Genomic DNA, 26,615 nt, shown 5'->3' on the forward strand with positions numbered 1-26,615 from the left:
CCAACCCAGGAATCAAACCCAGGTCTCTTGCATTGCAGCTGATTCTTTACCAGCTGAGCTATCAAGGAAGCCCCTCTGAGTCCCCAGGGAAACTTTAAATTATCTAAGGGAAAAAAAGGTCCTGCTTCAAAGCACGTGCCTGTTTCTACAGTATGAAGACTTCCATCAAGCTAATTTCAAGGGACCAATAGTTTACAAATTGGCTTACAATATTTTTGAATATTTAACACCATCATGAGCTGGTATGACGTGACTTCTACCCACGAAGGGATAGGAATCTAGGAAAACAAAAGGTCCTCAATCAGAAAACATAATTCCAGTTAACAACAGTCTGGTAATGTGGTTCTTCAGGTGTGTCTCATCCAAGGAAAACGTACAAGCTTTCCAAGCGCCAGCACTTTCATCCTTTGCCTGTGACCTTTCTACACTGTCTGCTCACATCCCAAAGCTCTGAAAAATTAATACCCATACCAGCAGCCCTCAACCAACAACTGATAGAAATGAACAGGCAGACATCCCGTTCTCCTGTCCTTCATATGAGATAACTCTGGGCTGCATGTTCTTCACCAACGCTCTAGTTACCCAGCAGAAGTGAACTGTAGTTACCTGCAGTGATAACTCTCTTTATAACGGTTCTCTGTTGATCTCCCTGGGACCACCTTCCAAAGATTCTATTTACACTCCAATCCTTGACTCATGGGCTGCTTCTGGAAAATCCAAATCAAAACAAATGACTGCTGTTTTTTGAATGCCTGTGGATCAAACACTGTAACAGGTATTCATACTACATGTCTCTGCATGGATCTTCCTAACGTCTTATAAGGCAAGTATCATACCCAATTCTACAAATATGGAAATGAGAACCCAAGAGGTTAATTAAATTTATGGAGGTCATGCAGCTGGCATAGTAAATAGCAGGGCTGATATTTAAACTATGATTGATTGCAGTGTCTCTTCTCTTTTCACTAAACCATGCAGCCACTCTCGCCAGGGAGGGTGGACTAACACGGGTCAAACAATAAAAGAACAATTAACTGCTAAGCTGACATACTGTATTGAACACTTCTGGGCAAAACTGTCATCATATGTATGTTCCACAATTACTTTCTAAAGTTCGCTTTTGTTGTGCCATCAACTTGAAAAATAAGACCATGGATGAATATTAGGAAATTCAATTTTTCATAGATTTTCTTTCTCCTCTATCACTGCCTCATACAAATTAGGTACTGAAATAAAACTGAGTCGATAGCACAGCAGAACATACCACGAGGAAAATGCATATGAGGAAAATACATTCCTTGCGTGTATTTTTTTGGCCCATATAGGATCTGAAAGAACAGATATGTCATAAAATATCAGCTAAGGCTCTATTGATTGTGTAAGTTGATACAAAGTATTAGAAGGTCAAGCAACACAGAATCCAGAGTGCTGAATGGGGGAACAGACTTATCAGCTAAGGCACTTAAACAAAGGGAGGATTTAGCCATGTATTTAAGAGGCAAAAATTGGAGTGTGAAAATTTAAGATTTCTCAATGCTACAGCTCAATCACCAAAATAGATTTTAATATTTAACAACAGCTGACATCAAGTAATTTAGATGGTCGTGCTGCAATATAGAAGCTCCTGGATGCTGAAATTCTTCATGCTGCACCAAGACATGGCAGATGCTGGTGGAAAGAAACACAGATCTAACTGATTTAATCAGTATCTTGCAGGGTGGATTTCTTACGCACAGAGAGAACACTCTGGAATTTGGGATGGGGCGGGGGTTCCAGACCCAACGCTAGCCCTACCTAGTTTCTGTGGCTGCAAAATAGGACTTTAACTTCTCTGGTTAAGCGACTGGTGGTGTTTAGTCACTCAGTCCAACTCTTCGCCACCCCACGGACTGTAGCCCACCAGCCTCCTCTGTCCATGGAATTTCCTGGCAAGAACACTGGAGTGGGTTGCCATCGCCTTCTCCAGGGGGTCATCCTAACCCAGGGCTCGAACCCGTGCCTCCTGCGTTGGCAGGTGGAATCTTTACCACTGAGCCCCCAGGGGAGCCCCATGGTTAAATGATACCTTCAGTTAAATGGTGGGCCACAAGATGCCTCAGCACTCTGACAGTCGATAGAAGCGAGAAGTCGCTCAGTCGTGTCCAAGTCTTTGCAATCTCACGGACTGTACCCTACCAGGCTCCTCCGTCCATGGGATTTTCCAGGCAAGAGTACTGGAGTGGGGTGCCATTTCCTTCTCCAGGGGATCTTCCCAACACAAGGACTGAACCCAGGTCTCCTGCACTGCAGGCAGACGCTTTACCGTCTGAGACACCAGGCAACAGTTAATAAAAAAAGTGAAGTCACTCAGTCGTATCCAACTCTTTGTGACCCCAAGGACTATAGCCTAACCAGGTTCCACCACCCATGGGATTTTCCAGGCAAGAGTACTGGAGTGAGTTGCCATTTCCTTCTCCAGGAGATCTTCCCAACCCAGGGACTGAACCCGGGTCTCCGACATGGTAGGCATTGTAGGCAGACGCTTTACCGTCTGAGCCGCCAGGGACAATCAATAACAGTTATTAGTAACAGTTGATAATAGTCAATAACTCTATAGCTAAAGCCCTTTCTAAAATTAAATTCTTATTCACATAATGAATGGAAATCACATTCCAGCATTTCTAAAAGCAGTCCTCATCAATGATCTGCAAAACTGTGAATTCCTGCAATGTTTCAGGACGTCCATGGTTGCGGTTCAGGAAAGGAGCTGATGGAGAGTCTGTTTTGTCTCAGAAGTGTCTCTATACTGTTTTGCTTTGAGTTCACAGGCACGAGTGTATCATGGAACACTTCAGCTTCAAATTACAACATGACTGAAAGACATTTGACTGCCATTGCTTTTCCATCTTTAAAAAGTGGAAAACTTAACTTCTAAGCCTCTTGCCATGGGATTCTTCATCAGCAGACCCGAGCCTCAGCTTCACACACATTTATCTTTGGCAACTGTACTCCCTCCAAACAGCGCTGATGTCAAGGGCAGTGGCTGAAGCAGCCATCTCGTTTCAAGGGTGTCTGCGGCACAGTGACATTTACGACACTCAGGTATACTGAGAAAAACTCAGTACTGACATACTTTGGAGATATTGCTGGTTCACTTCTAGATCAACATAATAAAGTAAATATCCAAGCAAGTTATGTGAATTATTTGGTTTCCCAGTGTGTACAAAAATCATGTTTACCCTATACTCTAGGCTATTAAGTATTCAACAGCATTATCTCTAAAAAAAAAAATACATATACTTTAACTAAAAAATACTTTATTGCTAAAAAAAATGCTAACCAACATCTGAGCCTTCAGTGAGTCATAATCATTTTACTGGCCTTGACGTTGATGGCTGCTGACTGATCAGGGTGGTGATTGCTGAAGGCTGGGGTGACTGTGGCAATTTCTTAAAATAAGACAACAATGAAGCTTGCTACATTCATTGACTCTTCCTTTCACAAACAATTTCTCAGCAGCATGCAATGCTATTTGATAGCATTTGACCCTCAGGAGAACTTCTTTCAAAACTGGAGACAAGCCTCTCAAACCCCCAGCTAAATTTACTCTAAATCCTTTGTCATTTATACAAGCTTCACAGCATCTTCACCAACTGTAGACTCCATCTCAAGATATCACTTTCTTTGCTCATCCATAAAAAACAACTTCTTATCTGTCCAAGTTTATCATTGCTGTTCACTCAGTCATGTCCAGGTCTTTGCAACCCTGTGGACTTCAGGGGCTTCCCTGTCCTTCATCACCTCCCAGAGCTTGCTCAAACTCATGTCCATTGAGTCGGTGATGCCATCCAACCATCTCATTCTCTGTTGTCCCCTTCTCTTCCTGCCTTCAATCTTACCCAGCATCAAGGTCTGTTCTAATGAGTCATTTCGTCACATCAGGTGGCCAAAGTATTGGGGCTTCAGCTTCAGCATCAGCCTTTCCAATGAATATTCAGGATTGATTTCCTTTATGACTGGCTGGGTTGATCTCCTTGCAGTCCAAATTTTACCATATGAATGCAAAAATTAAGCTTCACCTTCAGGTCCCACTTTTAATTCTAGTTCTCTTGGTACTTTCAGGACATCTGCAGTTACTTCCTCCGCTGAAGGTTTGAACCCCTCAAAGTCATCCATGAGAGTTGGAATCTGCTTCTTTCAAAGTCCTATTGATATTTTGCCCTCTTTCTATGAAACACGGATATTCTTCATGGCATCTGAAGTGGCAAATCCTTTCCAGAGGGTTTTTTTTTAAATTGACTTTCCCCAGATTTATCAGAGGAGTCATTATCTATGCCAGCTATAGCCTTACTAAATGTATTTCTTAAATAATAAAACTTGAAGGTTAAAATGACCCATGGGCTACAGGATAGATGTTATATTATTTACCAAGCATTAAAACAGTATTAACCTCTTTTTATTAATACATCTCCATCAGTACTCTTGAGTGTCCAGGTGCCTTGTCAACAAGCAGTAAATATTTGGAAAGGAATCTTTTTTTTTTTTTTTTCCTGAGGAGTAGATCAACAGTAAGTTTAAACTATTCAGTAAACCATGTTGGCAACCGATGTGGTCTCATGCAGGCTTTGTTGTTCCGTTTACAGAGCACAGGCGGGGTAGATTTAGCATAAGTCTTAAGGACCTTAGGACTTTCAGAATGGAAAAATAAGCATTGATTTCAACTTAAACTCACCGAGTTAGTTGCATTAGCCCGTAGCAAAAGAAATCAGCCTGTCCTTTGAAGGCTTGAAGCCAGGCATTGACTTCTCTCTAGTCATGAAAGTTCTTCTAATAGAAGGCAGTTTCATCTACATTGAAAATCTATTGTTTAGCATAGCCACTTATTAGTTATCTTATGGAGGCCTTCTGGGTAAGTTACAGCAGCTTCTATACCAGCGCCCGCAGCTTCACCTTGCACTTTGATGATAAGGAGATGGCTTCTTCCCTTCGATCTCATGAACCAACCTCTGCTGGCTTCAGACTTTTCTTCTGCAGCCTCCTCACCTTTCCCAGCCTTGCGAGAATTGAGGAGAATTAGAGCCTGGCTCTGGATTAGGTATTGGCTTAAAGGAATTTTGTGTCTGGCCAGATTTTCGTTCCATACCATTCAAATCTTCTCCATATCAGCACAAAGGCTGTTTCTTTCTTGCTCACTGAATAGCATTTTTAATTTCCTTCAAGAATATTGTCTTTGCGTCCACAACGTGGCTGTTTGGTGTAAGAGGCCTAGCTTTTGGCCTATCACGATGCGTGTTTTCCTCACTAAGCTGGATCATTTGTAGCTTTTGATTCAAAGCGAAAGACTTGGGACTCTTCCTCTCACTTGAACACTTAGAGGCCATTGTAGGGTGATTAAGAGTCTAATGTCAACACTGCTGTCTCAGGGAAGAGGAAGGTCTGAGGAGAGGGAGAAAGATGGGGAATGGCTGGTTGATGGACCTGTCAGAACTCCCACATTTATTGATTACATTTGCTGTCTTATATGGGCATGGTTCCTGGTGCCAAAGAACAATTACAATAGTAACGTCAAAGGCCATTAACCATAGGTCACCTTCAGTTCAGTTCAGTTCAGTTCAGCCCAGTTCAGTCCAGTCACTCAGTCGTGTCTGACTCTTTGCGACCCCATGAACTGCAGCACACCAGGCCTCCCTGTCTATCACCAAGTCCTGGAGTTCACCCAAACTCATGTCCATCGAATCGGTGATGCCATCCAACCATCTCGTCCTCTGTCATCTCCTTCTCTTCCTGCCTTCAGTCTTTCCCAGCATCAGGGTCTTTTCTAGTAAGTTAGTTCTTTGCATCAGGTGACCAAGGGATTGGAGTTTCAGCTTCAGCATCAGTCCTTCCAAAGAACACCCAGGACTGATCTCCTTCAGAATGGACTGGTTGGATCTTCTTGCAGTCCTAGGGACTCTCAAGAGTCTTCTCCAACACCACAGTTCAAAAGCATCAATTCTTCTCCACTCAGCTTTCCTCACAGTCCAACTCTCACATCCATACATGACTACTGGAAAACCATAGCCTTGACTAGACGGACCTTTGTTGGCAAAGTAATATCTCTGCTTTTGAATATGCTATCTAATTTGGTCATAACTTTCCTTCCAAGGAGTAAGCGTCTTTTGATTTCATGGCTGCAATCACCATCTGCAGTGATTTTGGAGCCCCCAAAAAATAAAGTCTGACACTGTTTCCACTGATTCCTCATCTATTTCCCATGAAGTGATGGGACCAGATGCCATGATCTTCGTTTTCTGAATGTTGAGCTTCAAGCCAACTTTTTCGCTCTCCTCTTTCACTTTCATCAAGAGGCTCTTTAGTTCCTCTTCACTTTCTGCCATAAGGGTGGTGTCATCTGCATATCTCAGGTTATTGATATTTCTCCCGGCAATCTTGATTCTAGCTTGTGCTTCTTCCAGCCCAGCGTTTCTCATGATGTACTCTGCATAGAAGTTAAATAAGCAGGGTGACAATATACAGCCTTGACGTACTCCTTTTCCTGTTTGGAACCAGTTTGTTGTTCCATGTCCAGTTCTAACTGTTGCTTCCTGACCTGGATATAGGTTTCTCAAGAGGCAGGTTAGGTGGTCTGGTATGCCCATCTCTTTCAGAATTTTCCTCAGTTTATTGTGATCCACACAGTCAAAGGCTTTGGCATAGTCAATAAAGCAGAAATAGATGTTTTTCTGGAACTCTCTTGCTTTTTCTATGATCCAGCGGATGTTGGCAATTTGATCTCTGGTTCCTCTGCCTTTTCTAAAACCAGCCTGAACATCTGGAAGTTCACAGTTCACATATTGCTGAAGCCTGGCTTGGAGAATTTTGAGCATTACTTTACTGGCATGTGAGATGAGTGCAATTGTGCAGTAGTTTGAGAATTCTTTGGCATTGCCTTTCTTTGGAATTGGAATGAAAACTGACCTTTTCCAGTCCTGTGGCCACTGCTGAGTGTTCCAAGTTTGCTGGCATATTGAGTGCAGCACTTTCACAGCATCATCTTTCAGGATTTGAAACAGCTCAACTGCAATTCCATCACCTCCACTAGCTTTGTTCGTAGTGATGCTTTCTAAGGCCCACTTGACTTCGCATTCCAGGATGTCTGGCTCTAGATTAGTGATCACACCACTGTGATTATCCGGGTCATGAAGATCTCTTTGATATAGTTCTTCTGTGTATTCTTGCCACCTCTTCTTAATATGTTCTGCTTCTATTAGGTCCATACCATTTCTGTCCTTTATCGAGCCCATCTTTGCATGAAATGTTCCCTTGGTATCTCTAATTTTCTTGAAGAGATCTCTAGTTTTTCCCATTCTGTTCTTTTCCTCTATTTCTTTGCATTGATCGATGAAGAAGGCTTTCTTCTCTCTCCTTGCTATTCTTTGGAACTCTGCATTCAGATGCTTATATCTTTCCTTTTCTGCTTTGTTTTTCACTTCTCTTATTTTCACAGCTATTTGTAAGGCCTCCCCAGACAGCCATTTTGCTTTTTTGCATTTCTTTCCCATGGGGATGGTCTTGATCCCTGTCTCCTGTACAATGTCATGAACCTCTGTCCATAGTTCATTAGGAATCCCTTAGAAGAAATGGAGTAGCCATCATGGTCAACAAATAAGTCCAAAATGCAGTACTTGGATGCAATCTCAAAAATGACAGAATGATCTCTGTTCATTTCAATATTACAAGGCAAACCATTCAATATCACAGTAATCCAAGTCTATGCCCCAACCAGTAATGCTGAAGAAGCTGAAGTTGAATGGTTCTATGAAGACCTACAAGACCTTTTAGAACTAACACCCCAAAAAGATGTCCTTTTCATTATAGGGGACTGGAATGCAAAAGTAGGAAGTCAAGAAACACCTGGTAAAACAGGCAAATTTGGCCTTGGAGTACGGAATGAAGCAGGGCAAAGGCAAACAGAACTTTGCCAAGAGAACGCACTGGTTATAGCAAACACCCTCTTCCAACAACACAAGAGAAGACTCTACACATGGACATCACCAGATGGTCAACACTGAAATCGGATTGATTATATTTTTTGCAGCCAAAGATGGAGAAGCTCTATATAGTCAGCAAATCAACATCAGGAGCTGACTGTGGCTCAGATCATGAACTACTTATTGCCAAATTCAGACTTAAATTGAAGAAAGTAGGGAAAACCACTAGACCATTCAGGTATGACCTAAATCAAATTCCTTGTGATTATACAGTGGATGTGAGGAATAGATTTAAGGGCCTAGATCTGATAGACAGAGTGCCTGATGAACTATGGATGGAGGTTCATGACATTGTACAGAAGGTCACCTTCCAACATATAATAACAATAATGGGAAAACTTGAAATATTGTGAGTTATGTGACACAGAGACGTGATGTGAGCAAATGCTGTTGGAAAAATGTTGCCAACAGACTTGCTCAACACAAGGTTGCCCCAAATCTTCAGTTGTAAAAAACAGTATCTGGGAAGCGCAAACAAGCAAAGCATAATAAAACAAAGTCTGATTGTATCTTTACTTTGGTCTCTAATTGATGTTATCTCCTCATGAATCTCCCCTGATGGAAAGAGGTGACAAAATTTCCATTACTTAATCCAATCTGGTCAAAATTTGGTCAGCGATGATAAACAGTCCGTTTAGGCAATGCTCCAGTTTTACAATGCTCAATAAAAATGCTGATCGCTCAGATTCCCACTCCCCTGTCTCCAAGCCGTTTTGAAGGCTTCTAGGTACATGGGGAGGAAGCATACGTTACTCAGCTTCGGATTGGAGGAACAGTAGTGGAGTCCTTGCATCCACGGGCGGCCCCTGGCTCTTCATCTCTGGCTGTCTCACTTGTCTGCGTCTTTACTCCTCTCCCACCTGGCAGTCATGGCTGAGGCATACTGTGGTCTCTCCTGTCTCATCTTGGTCACATACGAGGGGTGTTTCCTCACTAAGGCGGACTCATCTTGGCTGTGGGCAATGATGTCAACCCCTCCAGACTTACACTGTTCTTCCCCAGCTCCCTGATAAAGTAGGTTTATCTGTCCCATGGTTTCTGCCGTCATCTTCATCAGAGAGAGATCCTTGCAAGAATCAAGGGCATTCCACCCACCTGCCTTCCTCTGAGGACTAGTGGGTGTTTCTGAGTCACTTCCATCCCCTGAAGCACTAAGTTCAGGCTCTGTCTCTCTCTGTCTTCGGAGAGCCATCGCTTCTTTGCTCTGAAGAAGCTGCAAGGTGGCCTCATCCAAGAGAACTTGGTAAAGATCGCTGATATTATCTACAGTGCTTCCATTAAATTGGATTTCCCTTGTGACTGAGCTGGTAAAAAACCCGTCTACAATGTGGGAGACCTGGGTTCAATCCCTGGCTTGGGAAGATTCCCTGGAGAACAGAAAGGCTTCCTACTCCAGAATTCTGGCCTGGAGAATTCCGTACAGTCCATGGGATCGCAAAGAGTCAGACACAACTGAGCGACTCTCACTTTCACTTTCCATTAAAGAAAGTGAAAGAAAGAAAGTGAAGTTGCTCAGTCGTGTCTGACTCTTTGCGATCCCATGGACTGTAGTCTACCAGGCTTCTCTGTCCATGGGATTTTCCAGGCAAGAGTACTGGAGTGGGTTGCCATTTCCTTCTCCAGGAGATCTTCCCGACCCAGGTCTCCCACATTAGAGGCAGATGCTTTAACCTCTGAGCCAGGAGGGAAGCCCAACTTCTCACCAATACCCCCAGGGTTGGGATACAGTTGTCAAGAAGGAAGCCCTCTGTGTCTCCCCTTTGTCTGGCAAAGCAATAAAGCAATTCTTTTCTACTTCACCCAGAACTTGACGCTGAGATTCAATTTCAGTACTAGTGCACAGAAGCCACGTTTTCAGCATCAGTTGGACAGCTGATGGGAGCAGTGTAAACAGAGCGAGTACGGCATGCAGGAATTGCCCTAAGGGCTAGAAGTCAGTCACACTCCCAGGGCAGAACAGTGAGTAAAGCCACGATTTTCCCTTAAACTGAGACTTACATGCCAATTCTGTTTACATATGTTATCTATTGAGCAAAGTTATCCGTTTCTTCAAACTATAAGCATGAACTATAATTATTCATTCATATGTTTATACAAAAATAGTTTGCCAAATAGAGAAACACTCTATATGGAAGCTTCTTATCTGGCAACATCAACCATCCAGAAGTACCTAAGAATACTAGGAATGCAAAATAAATAATATAGAACAATGTCAGTGTGACAGGTATTTATAAACTTCACTCACAGTCCTCTTCACACCTCATTCAGAGGCAAACTACCTTGTATCCTGGACAATTTCAACATTCTGTAAGCTAAAAGAAGCAAGAAGAGATAACTGCCAAACTTGTTAAAAAACAATGAACTGGAGTTAAGTGCAGCAAATGGTGATTTAAAATGCTACTAGAATTAGGAGAAAGAAAAAAAGCTGACACTCATGGAAAATGCGTTGAGGAGGGAATCAGCAACAGGAGAGAAGAATTCAAGAGACGCGATCTGACATCATTCAACGGAGGGACAAAGAGACAGATGGACTCCTCTCAACTCCTGAGAACATGATAACATTCAGTGCTCGTAATGGCAACATCAAAGACACAAAGAAGGTTAAACTGTACATGGAGGTGAGTTCTTAAACTATTTTATGAATTCTTCTATCCTGAAAAGTCTTTTTGCTTGTTTTTAAATTGGGTATTCCATTTTCATTGTGATTTAAAAAAACACACACACATATAGCATAAAAATTACCTCCTTAACCAGTTTAACAATACAGTTCACTATGTTAAGTAAATTCACATTGTTATGAAACAGATCTCCCTAATTTTTCCCTTGCAAAACTGAAATTCTAGACCCATTAAACACATTCCACTCCCTCTATTCCCCCTGCTCCTGATAATGAGCATTCTATTCCCAGCTTTATATAAGTGGAATTACACAGTATTTTGTGTGTCTGTGCCCAGCTTCTTGCACTTACCATAATGTCCTTGGGGATCGATCATACCTGCTGGAGCACAAACAGTACATCTATCATTTTTAAGGCTAAATAATATTCCACTGAATGCATATACCATATTTAATATATCCATCTATCCATCGATGCACATTTGGTTTTCTTCTTCCTGTTTGGCTATTATGAATACTGTTGCTGTAAAAATGGCATCTCTTTAAGACTCTGTTTTCAATTATTTGGGATATTTACTCAGAAGTGGAATTGAGGTGGTTTTGTGGTTTACGCGCTAAGTCGTGTCTGACTCCTGCAACCCTATGGACAGTAGCCTGCCAGGCTCCTCTTTACTAGAACTTATATGGTGGTTTCATGTTTCATTTTTAAAGAAACCTCCAAACTGCTTTTCATAGCAGTTATATCATTTGATAACCTCAACAGCAGTGTACAAGAGTTTATAAAAACTGCCCCATAATACACCCAAGTTACTACTATTTGAAACAATTAGAAAATGAGAGCATCATTTTTCAGCCAACTCATTATAATGTTGAATGAAATTCATGAAAGAATTGAGGAGATGAATAGGAGAAACTTAATTAAATGCTTTATTGCCTAATATTATAATAAAAAACCTAATAGATAGAATGATTTCATGGTTGTCTCTAGAATTTAAGGATCAGACTAAAAAGTGTAATTTAGCCAAAAGGACTGAGAAAGAGGAAGGGCTAGGGAGGCGCAAGCCAGAGTTCAAGGAAGGCAAGCTTCAGAGAAAATGTTAAATCATTAGCACAAAAGCAGGAAAATCCAGATTGCAGAGACTCACGTAGACCACATGGCCCTAGTTCTTCAACAGATAAATTATTTGCATAGAAAAGGTCAGGATAGTAAATCTATAAATTAAAAGACCTATCATAATTTTAAAAATGGGACTAAATTATTAGGTCTAGGAATGCACATTTGGTTGGTTAAATTATGAAATGCAAAAGTTAGGGTCAGTTCAGTTCAGTTCACTCACTCAGTCCTGACTGACTCATTGCCACCCCAGGGACTGCAGCCTGCCAGGCTTCCCTGTCCTTCACCAGCTCCCAGAACTTGCTCAAACTCATGTCCATCAAGTCAGTGATGCCATCCAACCATCACATCCTCTGTCACCCCCTTCCTCTCCTGCCTTCAGTCTTTCCCAGCATCAGGGTATCTCCCAATGAGTCAATTCTTCGCATCAGGTAGCCAATGTATTCAGCTTCAGCATCTGTCCAACCAACGAATATTCAGGATTGATTTCCTTTAGGATTGACAGATTAGGTCTCCTTACTGTCCAAGGGCCTTTCAAGAGTTTTATCCAACACCACAGTTCAAAAGCATCAATTCTTTGGTGCTCAACTTTCTTTACAGTCCAACTCTCACATTCATATACGACTACTGGAAAACCACAGCTTTGATTATATGGACCTTTGTCAGCAAAGTAACATCTCTGCTTTTAATATGCTGTCTTTGTTGGTCATAGCTTTTCTTCCAAGGAGCAAGCATCTTTTAATTTCATGCCTGCAGTCACTATCTGCAGTGATTTTGGAGCCCAAGAAAATAAAGTCTATCACTGTTTCCATTGTTTCCCCATCTATTTGCCATGAAGTGATGGGACCGGATGCCATGATCTTCGTTTTCTGAATGTTGAGCTTTAAGCCAACTTTTTCACTCTCCTCTTTCACTTTCATCAAGAGGCTCTTTAGTTCTTCTTCACTTTCTGCCATAAGGATGGTATTATTTGCATATCTGAGGTTATTGATATTTTCCCCTGCAATCTTGATTCCAGCTTGTGCTTCATCCAGCCCAGCGTTTCTCATGACGTACTCTGCACATAAGTTAAATAAGCAGGGTGACAATATATAGCCTTGACGTACTCCTTTTCCAATTTAGAACCAGTCCATTGTTCCATGTGCGATTTTAACTGTTGCTTCTTAATCTGCATACAGATTTCTCAGGAGACAGGTCAGGTGGTCTGGTATTCTCATCTCTTTAAAAATATTTCATGGTTTGTTGTGATTCACAGAGTCAAAGGCTTTAGCATAGTCCATGAAGCAGATGTTTTTGTGGAATTCTCTTGCTTTTTCTATGATCCAGCAGATGTTGGCAATTTGATCTCTGGTTCCTCTGCCTTTTCTAAAACCAGCTTGAACATTTGGAAGTTCTCCATTCACAAACTGTTGAAGCCTGGCTTGGAGAATTTTGAGCATTACTTTGCTAGCATGTGAGATGAGTGCAACTGTGCAGTAGTTTGAGCATTCTTTGGCATTGCCTTTCTTTAGGACTGAAATAAAAACAGACCTTTTCCAGTCCTGTGGCCACTGCTGAGTTTTCCAAATTTGCTGGCATATTGAGTGCAGCACTTTCACAGCATCATCTTTTAGGATTTAAAATGGCTCAACTGGAATGCCATCACCTCCTCTAGCTTTGTTCGTGTGATGCTTTCTAAGGCCCACTTGACTTCACATTCCAGGATGTCTGGCTCTAGGTGAGAGATCACACCATGCTGTGTTGTTGCTGCTACTGCTGCTAAGTTGCTTCAGTCATGTCCGACTCTGTGTGACCCCAGAGACAGCAGTCCAGCAGGATTCTCCAGGCAAGAACACTGGAGTGGGTTGCCATTTCCTTCTCCAATGCATGAAAATGAAAAGTGAAAGTGAAGTTGCTCAGTCATGTCTGACTCTTAGTGACCCCGTGACTGCAGCCTACCAGGCTCGTCCGTCCATGGGATTTTCCAAGCAAGAGTACTGGAGTGGGTTGCCTTTGCCTTCTCCGCCATTGGGTCATTAACCCATGACAAAAGAGGAAAGAATTTACAATGGGGAAAAGACAGTCTCTTCAATACATAGTTTTGGTAAAACTGGACAACGACATGTAAAATAATGAAATTGGAACATTCTCTAACACTATATACAAAAAATAAACCCAAAGTGGATAAAAGAGCTAAATATAAGACCAGAAACCATAAAACTCCTAGAAGAAAATATGGGAGGAACACTCTTTGACATAAATTGTAACAATATCTTTTGGGTCTGTCTCCTAAAGCAAAGGACATAACAGGGAAAATAAACAAACGAGACCTAATTAAACTTAACAGCTTTTGCATAGCAAAGGAAACCATTAACAAAACAAAAAGACACCTAACTGAATGAAATAAAATATTTGCAAGTGGTATGCCCAATAAGGGGTTATTATCCAAAATATATAAACGGTTCCTACAACTCAACATCAGAAAAACAAGCAACCCATCTAAAGAATGGGCAGAAGATATAAAGAGTCACTTTTTCAAAGACTGTATACAGAAGGTTCAGTATCATTAGTCATCAAAGAAATGCAAATTAAAAGCACGTGAGGGACCTCCCTGGTGGACAAGAAGCTAAGCTCTGTGTTCTGAATGCAGGGGCTCAGGTTCAACCCTCGGTCAGGGAACTAAGAGCTCACACCGGGCAACTAAAGATCCTTCCCGCCACGATCAAGACTGAAGATCCCACACGCTGCGGCCAAATAAACAAACATTATAAAACACACATGAGATATCACCCCACACCTGTCAGAGTGACTACAAGCAAAAAGAACACAAACAAATGTTGGTGCGCATGTTTTAAAAAGGGAACCCTCCTGCGTGGTTGTTAGGAATATAAACTGGTACAGCCACTGTGGAAACAGTAAGACAATTTCTCAAAAAATTAAAAATAGAAGCACCATATATAGTTTTGGGTAGACACTCAAAAATAATGAAACTCCACTCCCAGGTATATATGAAAAAAAATCAGGAAAACACTATTTCGAAAAGATACACACCCCCCAGTGTTCACAGCAGCTCTCTTTATTGTAAAGATATGGTAGCAGGGACTTCCTTGTTGGTCCAGTAATTAAGACTCCCCATTTTCACTGCAGGGGGCATGGGTTTGATCCCTGATTGGGGAACTAAGATCTTGCATGTGATGTGGCAAAAAAATAGAGATACTTCAGCAGTGTGTGTAATCTGAATTTATATTTAAAAAAATATGAAGGCAACCTAAGTGTCCATCAACAGATGAACTGATAAAGATGTTATAATATATAATCCACACCCACAGAATGAAACACTATTAAGCCATTAAAAAGGATGAGATTTGAGGGCATTATGTTGAGTGAAATAAGTCAGACAGAGAAAGACAAATACTGTATAATACAACTTGCATGTGGAATCCAAAAAATGAAACAAACTGGTGAATATATCAAAAAATAGACTCACAAACACAAGAAAAAATTAGTGGTCACGAGTGGAAAGAGGAAAGCAGGGAGGGGCATTATAGGAGGAGGGTATTAGAGATACAACCTACTATATATGAAATAAATAATCCAAAACTGCACAACAAGTCCCCTGCGTATGAATGAGTTCTGTTCTGAGAGTGTGTTCATAAGTCCAATTTGTTAAAAACTCCAACAAATTTAGACTGGGTCCCCAACTAACGCAAATGGCTATGTAGTACCGTGCTGTAATAGGTTTATATTACTTTTCACACAAATAATATATTTAAAAAAAAACAAAATAAAGAAAACGTTTTCAGTCTTAAGGTACAGGACCTTGAAAAGTAAAGCAGGACAGTACAATGGTTGGCACACAGCTGGCATCCAGGGAACAGACAAGAAGAGATACTGACTGGAGGAGGGAGAGGAGGTGGGAGATGGTAGAGCTGAAGGGTCGCCAGCAACAGGAGAAGGGGGGCGAGCTGCACTTTCACTCATGTCTGAGTGATGGAATGCAGGTTTGCATCTTTGAAAGTTTGGAATTTGAAGGTTCACATGTGGGGGACTTACATATGTTGTATAGCACAGGGAGCATCAGTTCAGTTCAGGTCAGTCGCTCAGTTGTGTCCGACTCTTTGCGACACCACGAATCGCAGCACGCCAGGTCTCCCTGTCCATCACTAACTCCCAGAGTCCACTCAGACTCACGTCCACCGAGTCCATGATGCCATCTAGCCATCTCATCCTCTGTCATCCCCTTCTCCTCCTGCCCCCAATCCCTCCCAGCATCAAAGTCTTTTCCAATGAGTCAACTCTTCGCATGAGGTGGCCAAAGTACTGGAGTTTCAGCTTCAGCATCAGTCCTTCCAAAGAAATCCCAGGGCTGATCTCCTTCAGAATGGACTGGTTGGATCTCCTTGCAGTCCAAGGGACTCTCAAGAGTCTTCTCCAACACCACAGTTCAAAAGCATCAATTCTTCGGAGCTCAGCTTTCTTCACAGTCCAGCTCTCACATCCATACATGACCACAGGAGAAACCATAGGCTTGACTAGACGGACCTTAGTTGGCAAAGTAATTGTCTCTGCTTTTGAATATTTTCTTCCAAGGAGTAAGCGTCTTTTAATTTCATGGCTGCAATCACCATCTGCAGTGATTTTGGAGCCCCCCAAAATAGTCTGACACTGTTTCCACTGTTTCCCCATCTATTTCCCATGAAGTGATGGGACCAGATGCCATGATCTTCATTTTCTGAATGTTGAGCTTTAAGCCAACTTTTTCACTCTCCACTTTCACTTTTATCAAGAAGCTTTTTAGTTCCTCTTCACTTTCTGCCATAAAGGTGGTGTCATCTGCATATCTGAGGTAATTGATATTTCCCCTGGCAATCTTGATTTCAGCTTGTGCTTCTTCCAGTCCAGCGTTTCTCATGATGTACGCTGTATATAAGTTAAATAAGCAGGGTCTTGATGCGCTCCTTTTCCTATTTGGAACCAGTCTGTTGTTCCTGTCCAGTTCTAACTGTTGCTTCCTGACCTGCATATAGGTTTCTCAAGAGGCAGGTCAGGTGGTCTGGTATTCCCATCTCTTTCAGAATTTTCCACAGTTTATTCTGATCCACATAGTCAAAGGCTTTGGCATAGTCAGTAAAGCAGAAGTAGATGTTTTTCTGGAACTCTCTTGCTTTTTTGATGATCCAGTGGGTGCTGGCAATTTGATCTCTGGTTCCTCTGCCTTTTCTAAAACCAGCTTGAACATCAGGAAGTTCACAGTTCACATATTGCTGAAGCCTGTCTTGGCGAATTTTGAGCATTACTTTACTAGCGTGTGAGATGAGTGCAATTGCGCGGTAGTTTGAGCATTCTTTGGCAGTGCCTTTCTTTGGGATTGGAATGAAAACTGACCTTATAGTCAACATTTTATAATAACTATAAATGGAGCATAACCTTTAAAAATTATGTATCACTAAGTTGTACATCTGAAATTTATATAATGTTATATACCAACTATCTCAATTTTAGAAAGAAAAAATATGTAAGGTTAAAGCTACTTATTCACAGCTCTATTCCCAAAGAATGGTGACTCCACCCCCCTCCCCCCTCAAAGAAAGGAAAGAGACCACCTTCCCTGCTTTATAAGGTTCTTTTTCCTGGAACTAACTCTGCAAACAAAGAAAGGATACTTCATGGCAGCCAGTATGAAAGCCCCTCAGGAACTGCCACAATCTTTACACAACAAAGGAAGGAAAGCAAGAGCACAGGGGAGGCCAGAAGTTAGCTATGATTTCCAGCAAAGCAGTGTATTCAGTATCACAGTCTGGAAAATCATTGTCTTTTGCCATTGGCATTAAGTTGCTTCCTTTTCCTGCTTGGAGCTTCTTTTTCAACCCCTCATCTCTTTACATCAATTATGCTACTTTGTAACCCTGAGAGGCAGAAACTTATTTAAATGTTAAAAAAGAGTTGGGCAGACACATTTGGAAGGTCAGCTGAGAAAACAACTTAAGTGTCCAGTGCCAGAGAATTAGGGGATGCGGTGTAAGTGGTCTGCGGTATTATTTTCTTGGAGTGTAACTACTTTACAATATTGTGTTAGTTTCTGCTGTACAACAAAGCGAATCAGCTATACGTATACATGCACCCTCTCCCTCTTGAGCCTCCCTGCCCCCAGCCCATCCCCTGGGTCATCACAGAGCGCTGAGCTGAGCCCCCTGTGCTACAGAGCAGCTTCCCACTAGCTGTCTGCACATGGTAGCACATTCGCGTCAAACCGAACTTCCCAATTGTTTTACGGTACATAGTCCTGGTTTCGTGTTTCTTCCTTATAAAAGAAAGCAAGTTCATTACATAAGACTTGGAAACATACACAAGCAAAAAAAATTAAGGAATATTTTTTATTCTATTAATCCTCTGTTGCCTTTCCACCTAGATCCTTTTGCAACAGGTAATGATTTTCCAAAAACAGAATGCCATCACATTGCATTTTAAAGTCTATCATAATTTATTTATGCCATCCAGCCAAGGAATATTTATGTTTTTAACACCCTACTGTTTGGCATGTAAATACTTACGAATTTTCACAACTATAAACAACCTGGAGGAGGGAAAAGTGAGTATGAATTCAAGCTTAAATGCAAAAATAAGGACTGATGTATTTCAGGAGTCACACATTGTTACCACCCATCACTTTCTTATTCACTTACACATTTCTTTGCTCAACAGATAGATGTTGAATATATGTACCGACAGTGCGTCAGGCACTTAGCTAGGTACAGTGAAAAGTGAAAGTGTTAGTCACTAGGTCATGTCTGACTCTTTGTGACCCCATGGACTGTAGCCTGCCAGGCTTCTCTGTCCATGGGATTCTTCAGCCAAGAATACTGGAGTGGGTTGCCATTTCCTTCTCCAGGGGATCTTCCAGACCCAGGGACTGAACCCAGGTCTCCTGCATTGCAGGTAGATTCTTTACCATCTGGGCCACCGGGAAGCCTCCAAGCTAGGTGCTGGGGATTCAGTATACAGAAAGATGTGGTCCATGCTCTCATGGACTTTAGGTAAGAAACAGAGATGTAACCAATTACAAAAAACTCTGAAACAAATGTTTCAATGTAGACAAAACAGAATTTACAAATTATTCAATACAATAGAAAAGTCACTGAGCAAGAATCAATGTTTTCAAAGTGAATTGTGAGGGTAACTCCAGGAGGAACCAGCTTTCTGAAAAGTACTCTCCCAGGATTCACTGGGACTCCTAACTCATTTTTCTGTTTTAATATATAAATTAACTTTTCCTCACTCTTTGCACAAAATGGAAGCTCCAATTGCAAAGACACAGCAGGCAAAGCAGGCGCACACGCACACACATACACACACACCCCCCGTGTGTGGCTGAGCACATATCTGGCAGACTACCCGCATCAGTAGGCACACGGTGCCTGTTAGAGTTGTGCAGCTGAATGGGTTTCACACTAACTATCTTTCTGGAAAGTTGCACTTTGCTAACAGATTCTAATTACCTCATTTTACATCTAATTTTCTGAATATAAGTTTATGGAGAGCCTGCTACCTGCCAGACACTCTGTATATCAGTGCAAATGTTCACAATAATTTCCACTAGTGGATATCTTTATCCCTATTTTACAGATGAAGAAACTGAGGTACAGAGTTTTCATCATGTATTGAGAGACACCACACATCCGAGCATTCGCTGGGCATCCTTCTCTCTCTTCTGTCCCCACAGTTCCCCACAGAGAACAGCTCTGCTCTACTGCCGGTCGCCTGCTCCCAGGGCGCTATCTTTTTTAAGTTTTATTTTATATTGGGGTATAGTTGATTAACAATGTTGTGTTAGTCTCAAGGGTTTAGCAGAGTGGTTCAGGTATACATACATGTGTATCCATTCTTTTCAAATTCTTTTCCCATTTAGGTTGTTGCAGAATACTGAGCAGAGCTCAGGGCGCCACCCTGTAATGTGGACCCATCTTGGGCAGCCTGAGAGCAGGACCCCTGCCACGCCTGCTCCAGAGAAGGGCTGGAGAGCGTCCCGTGGGGCGCTGCCTTGGCCTCAGAAAGGGACAGCTGTCCTTCATTCCCAGCAACCAGAGGGCTTCTGCCCCCAGGGCAAAGCATGGGTCCCTACCCTGGCCAGAGGGAGAGAGGGAGCTGCTACTGCCAGCTCTCTGAATACCCAGGCTCTTCCCTCCCATCTTTCCCACCCAAAGGGAAAGGGAAGAATGCTCCTGTCACTTCAGTGAGCTTAGCACCACCTTCCAGGGGTCTTGCCAGCGTTCCCCTGTGGACATGCAACATTGTTTTCTAGCAGGAGAGGACCTAACACCCTGGGGTAGGTGTTAGGGGAACAGATTGAACACTCACAGCTGACAGTCACCCTCCCAGAACCTCAGTTTTATTTTAAAAAAATTATAATTATAATAAAAGCAGACAATAATAGTTCTCCTTGCTAGTGAGGCTTAGAGAAGCTAGTGCTTGTAGTTCAGCCTAGCAGGTAAGTGTTCAATAAATATGAGCACTTCATACCTTAAAGGAGGGATAAGAGACTGGGTCATAAATTTTACCTGCAGTGGGTTTCATTTAAATCACGAGCAAAAGGAATAAATAAAAAGTGAAAAGTTTATAGAGAGAAAGAAAACAAAGAAATATACAAAAGGCAAAAAAATTACACAGAAATTTTGTTCCTGAATATCATGGTTTCAATTTTATTCCAATATACCAGACTTACAACATTCCATAGAAGTCAGATTTTCAATGGAAAAGTTTCTGCCCCTTATTATTAGAACTTAAAAGTTTCTTTCAGTTTAAAAGTGAAGAATCAAAAGCTGCATAAGAAAGAAACTATGACTTTGCAGGCCAAAATTATGTAGGAGGTTTGTCTTATAACTTGAAACCGGAAGGTAAAATATGAGCTGAGTCCAAAGAATTCTTTATTTCTACTGGAATTAAACTTCAGATCTGTTATAATTAGCCTAAATTTCTCTGGGATGTACTATGGGCAGACTATAAACTAGATCAAAACATGTGGAGTAGAATAAGAATTATTTCTTCGTAATAAAATTCCCTATGACATTCTTCCATAATGTATAGTCTGTAACAGATATTCAGCCAGACAGTCTGTTTTAACAAGGTGTGTCATTTAACATACCCATCCCATCACTTTCACAGTCTTGTCAAACATACTTCGAAATTTACAAAGTCTGACAGATACATACCCTGTCCTCTTATAAGATGTCATAGCAAACATTTGGCACAATTAGGTGTTATTGGACATGTTATCGCCTTGTCACCTGCTCAAGGATAACTGGACTGACAGCAGCCTAAAGCCTTTTGGTATCCTCCGAAACTCAGACTTAAGGTTAAACTCTGCACTTCACTACTCATATATAGCAATCAATGAAGTCCTCACAAGGTACAGACATGCCTGGGTTATAAGGACTTATGCTTAATTTAGGAAGACTAGATACTTTAAACATTTCTATCAGAGGTCTAAGGAGTTTGTGGCTTTAAAACAGGAATTAAGATTTCAAACAAAACAAACAAAAAGCATGCAGGGATAAGACAGTCAGATACAACTATCCTGTGTGTCCATCCCTCACATAAAGAAACCTGCTACATTATTAGGAATTTTATTCAAAAAAATCAGCCTAAAGTATCAGTTTTTAAAATAATTATCTTCCTTAGATTGCACTGTGTGTTGATCTCAGAAACATGAAAGTAATCATTTTACAAAAAAAGTTCCAGCAAAGTGACAGTTTTTATGTTATTGTTATTGAAAACAGCAACCATGCAACTTAACTTTTCATCTTGTATTGGAGTGTAGTGGATTAGCAAACAATGTTGTGAAAGTTTCAGCTGAAAGGGGACCCCGCCATACGTATACAGGCATCTCTTCTCCCCCATTCTCCCCTCCCATCCAGATTGCCACATAACATGGAGCAAAGTTCCCTGTGCTATACAATAGGTCCTTGTTGGTTATCCATTTTAAATATGTGTGCAGTGTCCATCCCAAACTCCCTCACTATCCCTTCCTCCCATTCTTCCCCAGGGCAACCAGAAATTCGTTCTTGAAGCCTATGAGTCTGTTTCTGTTTTGTAAGAATAACAGTAACAATGCAACTTTAAAAAAATATTTTCAAAAGAGGATCCAGGGTAGCGATGCTGGTAACTTTGCCTAGGACTGTGAAAGGGAGGAATGAAATGTTTCTTGCAGCCCAGTGATTCTTGTTTTACCCATTACTGTGTGAAAATCCCCGCCCTTTACAGGACTGGTCTGCAGGGAATCCTGCCCTGCGCACCTGCCTCACCAAGCCCCCAGAGAGTTTTGGCTTAAAAAGCAACTTCATTAAATCGTGTTCAGTACAGTCCAAAAGGGTTATTGATGCAAAGATGAGTTATTCCTGGAGGAACGCTCTTCCTAAAAGGTCAATAACTAACTAGCAAATAGCAGTAATGACGACCTTTCAGGGCAGGGCTTCTGAACCAGGGGTAAACCGAGGCAGTTAAGGGGTCAAGTTTGAAATCTTTAGCAAACAAGCGAAAAGGTGAATAGGTGAATTTTTATGGGAAAAAAGTTCAGAGTATTTCATCACCCATTCATAGCAACCTGAGGCTCTTCCCTCGCAGAATCATATAACCATCATTTACGAGACGGACTAAGTGATACCCGAGTTCCAAAGTCGGTTTGGGGAACTCTGCTGCACGATGCATGATGCCTTCTTTGAACAACTAACATTCCGGGTCCCCACCCCCAAGAACACGAGGGCTCACTCACTATAAGATGAGGTAGCCTGTTCTAATGCCTGTTTGTGGAGGAGACAGGTGGAGGCGGGCGGTGCAGGGGTGATGCGCAGCACTTCCCAAGTAGAAGCACAATCATTTCTTAAAGGGAAGGGGCTCCCTCTGCATCTGGAGATACCCGCGGCAGCTCAGCGGTGAAACCTGTTCTGCGCTGGATCTCAAAAACCCGCCCAGTGCCCACCGCTCTTCAAGCGCGTTCTGTGAGCTTTAGCAAAGTGAACTTGTCTCATTCTAAAAAGAACTCCCAAAAGAGCAGGAAAGGAGGCAAAACTCCAGGAAGACGTGGACTTAAGACCCACACCAGCCGCCTTACGGGGAGACAAATAACCCTCCTCCGGGACCCCTGATCCACCGACAGCGGGAGGTCAGACCTCGCGAGTCGTTACCGTCCGGGGCGCGCTCGCGGTCCGGGAGGCGGCTCATCGGGGCTCCGCGCAGGGCTGCCGGGGCGCGGCTCCTGCCGTCCAGGCCGCGGCGGCTGCAGTTGCCGAGGCAGCGCCCCCCGTGGGGCTGCAGGTGCGCGCCGCCGCTGCTGGGCGCGAGCCGCCGCTCGGGACGGACGGGGACGCGCTCGCGTTGCCTGAGCTCGGCCGCCCGAGGCTCCCGCGCCTCTCTATTAATACTTGCTGAGCTGCTGGCGACCTGCCGCCTGCTTGACCCGGGGCCAGGGTCTCTCTGCCCGAGCTGGGAAGGGCTGGGGGACGGCGTGTGGGGGAGGTGGTGAGGCATTTGCCCGCACAGGAACTGGCAGGGTGTACCCCGCAGCAAACTTTGCCCTGCTCCCCAACCCCCGACCCCCACCCTGAGGTAGAGACTGGGCATGAGTGAGTGAGCCTTGGAGTGTGCCCTTCCCAGCTTCCATCTTTTTGGAGTCACCACCAAGCAGGGTCCGACCTGGCTAGAGAAGCTCTAAGCTAAATCTGATGACCACTCCAGGCCACCAGCGCAGGGAACCTATTTTAGCGCAGCCGCTCCTCATTCATTCAGGCCTGCCTTGACATTTAAGAGTTCCATAAGCAAATGCCTTACCCCGATCGGATTTCACCCTTTTGCCTCTGCAACATTTCAAGTTTGAAGAAGGGAAGGCAGTCTGCACCTTGTTTTCCAGGGGTAAAAAGGGCAAAAAAGGGCAGTGGATTCGAAAGGCCCACTATTTGTTTGGTGTTTAGACTAAAATGTTCACAACACTCATTCTCCCAGCAAGCCCATGAAAGTTGGGCTCTAGCCATATTCCTATTGTAAATTTAAATCTCATCAGGGAGGGCTGCTTTTTTGCCGTCCCTCCAACAAGTGTTATGTTTAAATTCCCTGAGGAGCTTTTAAGTGAGGCCATTGAGATGATAGGAGCAATCAGTTAACTCTAATTCAAAGAACATTGATGACAACTACATTACAGACCTGCATTCATAATCAAGATCCTTCAAGGGCCTTAAAAAAAAAAAAATCTGGTTTACTTCTGCATAAAGCCTAGAGTGGTTTCTTAGGTGAATTATTTCCTCTGGCTGCATAATTAAAGCTTCTATCAGTGAAGACAGTGCAGCCCTTTTCTCTCAAAAGAACTGATGATTCCTAATATACCCAAGACTAGAGTTATTAAAAATATTAAAGTTAAGACCCTGCAGACAAATTTTATGAAGTTTCTGAGACCCCCTCCCTCCATCTACTCTTTGGTATGTAGCTCTGATGACAAAGTACTGAGAGCTAGTCATGGAAGCATAAATAAGAACTTCAGGAGTTAACCTTTGGTGACTCTATTAAAAAATATGGAAAGGAGTATACACTCTGGCAAGATTTTCATTTACTTTTTTTAGCTTTGTAATAAGTGGGCCCTCTCTAGCCCAGCTTGGAACAGTGACCAGTGTCAGCCTCTGCTAAATTACATCTCTCTCTGTGTGAGGCAAACCAGGACCAACTGGGCTTCAGTGGATTGTAGAAACACCAATGTATAGAACTGTTCCCTCTTCCCCTCTTGCCCCAGCCAGGGAATATACCATTCCAAATTTCTTAGATTAGAAGTCAAAACCTGCTCTCTAAGCTAACCTCTTAATGGCTTATCTCCCATTTTTATTCCTATGTTTATTTCCTATAACAGAGGCATAAACTATATGCCTTTGGGAGCAACAATAAACTCCCATGTCTATTCCTATAGCAAAGGCATTGTGTTATATTTCTTCTTGCTTTCATTCTTCAGTTACTTGGAACTTTCTCTGTGCCAGTAACTAGGGATTTCAAGAAAAATCCTGCCCTTAGAATGCTGTGTAGTAGTTGAGAGAGACAGGCTTAGGAGCAGTTACTTTTTTTCTCATCTATTTCATGTTCTATGAAAGAAGTGGACACTGAGGAACCAGAGCTGAGAGGAGGGCTAATTCTACGTGAAAGATTAAGAAATGTTTCCAACCAGTAGTGACCATTTGCTCCAATGATAGTAGCTATTATTTTTAAACATGTCCTATGAGCTAGACACCCTGCTAACTGCTGTTCATACATCTCCTCCTATAATCCTTACATGAATGGGAATTACTGTTATTCCCTTGTACCATATGGACAAACAGAGGCTCAGCTTTAGTAATTTGCCCAGAATCACAGAGGGAAAGCATTTCAGAACCATGATTGGAAGGCAGCTTTCTATAAGTACAAGCCTGTGCCCATTATCTACACTCAGTTGCACTGGTTAGCAAAGGTATTTTCCATAGCCGGTGGCAAGAGCTTTTCACCAAAACCTTTCAGGAAAATGGGTCCTTGGAGGGTACACAGACAGGCTAGTTGGTGCTGCAAGAAACTGGACTGTCCCAGCCATCGTGGCTCCTTACGGAGGAGCATCCACATCTCATGACAAGGCAGGGCCCCAAAACTGGTCCTAAGAAAGGCTGCCAGGAAAATAGCATTCATTCATCCATAAGTCCATCCATCATTTGTTGAGCATTTACTCTGTGACACACTTTTCCTGGAAAAGTTGTCATCTCGACAGCACGTTTCCCCCTAGGAATTCTCCAAGGAATTAGGAGTTTATATTCAGGAAAAGAAAGAGGAAGTAGCTCTAGACACAGAGGTGGGTGGCCATTGGGATAATTTACTCAGAGCTGAAAAACTTCCCTTTTGCTGGAGAGGCTGTGAGAGAGAAGAAAGAAGACCCACGGCACCTTTTCCAGTGAGGAAACTTCCAGCAGTCACACCTACTCAAGGAGTACTACCCACGGGTCATATTGGTCTACATTCTGGTGGCATTCTCAGCGCAGGGGCAGTAAAATGTAATAAGAATTCGGCCTTTGTTGTCAAACAGACACTACATTCAAATGCTGACCCATCAGACCTAGGGTCAATAACGATCCAATATGGTCAATCCAATACTGTCCAGTGAATGAGTAACTTGGGTAAGCTTTACAGCTAGCCTAAGGCTCTATTTTGTAAAACAAGATTAGTAGTATAAATTCTATAGGATTTTTGCATGATAATCTATGTATTGGTAAAGAACTACCTGCAGTTGCTAGCAGTAGAGGCCCAAATTAGATAGAAAAAAAAAAAAATCAGATTGTTTTTCTCCCTTAACGTGAAGGTAGTTGAGCTTGATGTCCTATATTTGGTATTGTAGCTTCATGTTTCCCTCTGGGGCCTGAAGCCTTTTCATTTTCTGCTCCAGTGTCCTTAATACAAGTTTCAGCCTCAGGACTTTGTCATGGACACAAAATGGCTTCCAGAACTCCAGTCTGACTCATGTCCAAGCAAGGAGAGGGAAGGGGGAAAGGGCAAAATAGAACCTGACAGCTGAGTCAGGTTCCTTAAAATAACCTTCTTGGAAGCCTTATCCAACAATGTCCATGTAAAATTCAATATATATTCTTTCTGCAGGAGAAGCCGGGGTATGTCTGTCTGTGTGTGTGTGTGTGTGTGTGTGTGTGTCTGTTAACCCAGCATTTTAGGGATTCTGCTATCCAGGGTAAGGGAGAGAGTGGATACTGGGTAGGCAGCCAGAAAACGGTGTCATAGTTGGAAGAACATTTGACACAGTGCCTGTCACAAGTAAACTCAAAGAGAAAGAGACAGAGACACACAGAGAGATACAGAAAGAGGGGCAGAGAATGTGTTCGAGAGCCAAGAGTACTTCCAGA

At 42.5% G+C, this 26,615-nt stretch overlaps 1 protein-coding gene across 3 annotated transcripts in view; it reads right to left on the minus strand.

Annotated features, from left to right (window-relative positions):
• Positions 1–23,101, minus strand: part of GADL1 (glutamate decarboxylase like 1) — a 191,222-nt gene extending 168,121 nt beyond the window's left edge. The window contains exon 1 of one of the 3 annotated variants that reach the window (XM_012099310.3): positions 22,896–23,101. In XM_012099310.3, coding sequence (XP_011954700.3) covers positions 22,896–22,932 — 37 coding nt within the window. In that variant the 5' untranslated portion in view covers positions 22,933–23,101. Of the gene's footprint in view, positions 1–606; positions 679–22,880 lie in introns of those variants that run through there. The other 2 variants (XM_042235771.1, XM_042235772.2) reach the window with 2 other exon arrangements.
• Between the last annotated feature and the right edge of the window lie 3,514 nt (positions 23,102–26,615).

Source organism: Ovis aries, chromosome 19 (assembly GCF_016772045.2).
Source record: "Ovis aries strain OAR_USU_Benz2616 breed Rambouillet chromosome 19, ARS-UI_Ramb_v3.0, whole genome shotgun sequence".
Taxonomy (NCBI): Eukaryota; Metazoa; Chordata; class Mammalia; order Artiodactyla; family Bovidae; genus Ovis; species Ovis aries.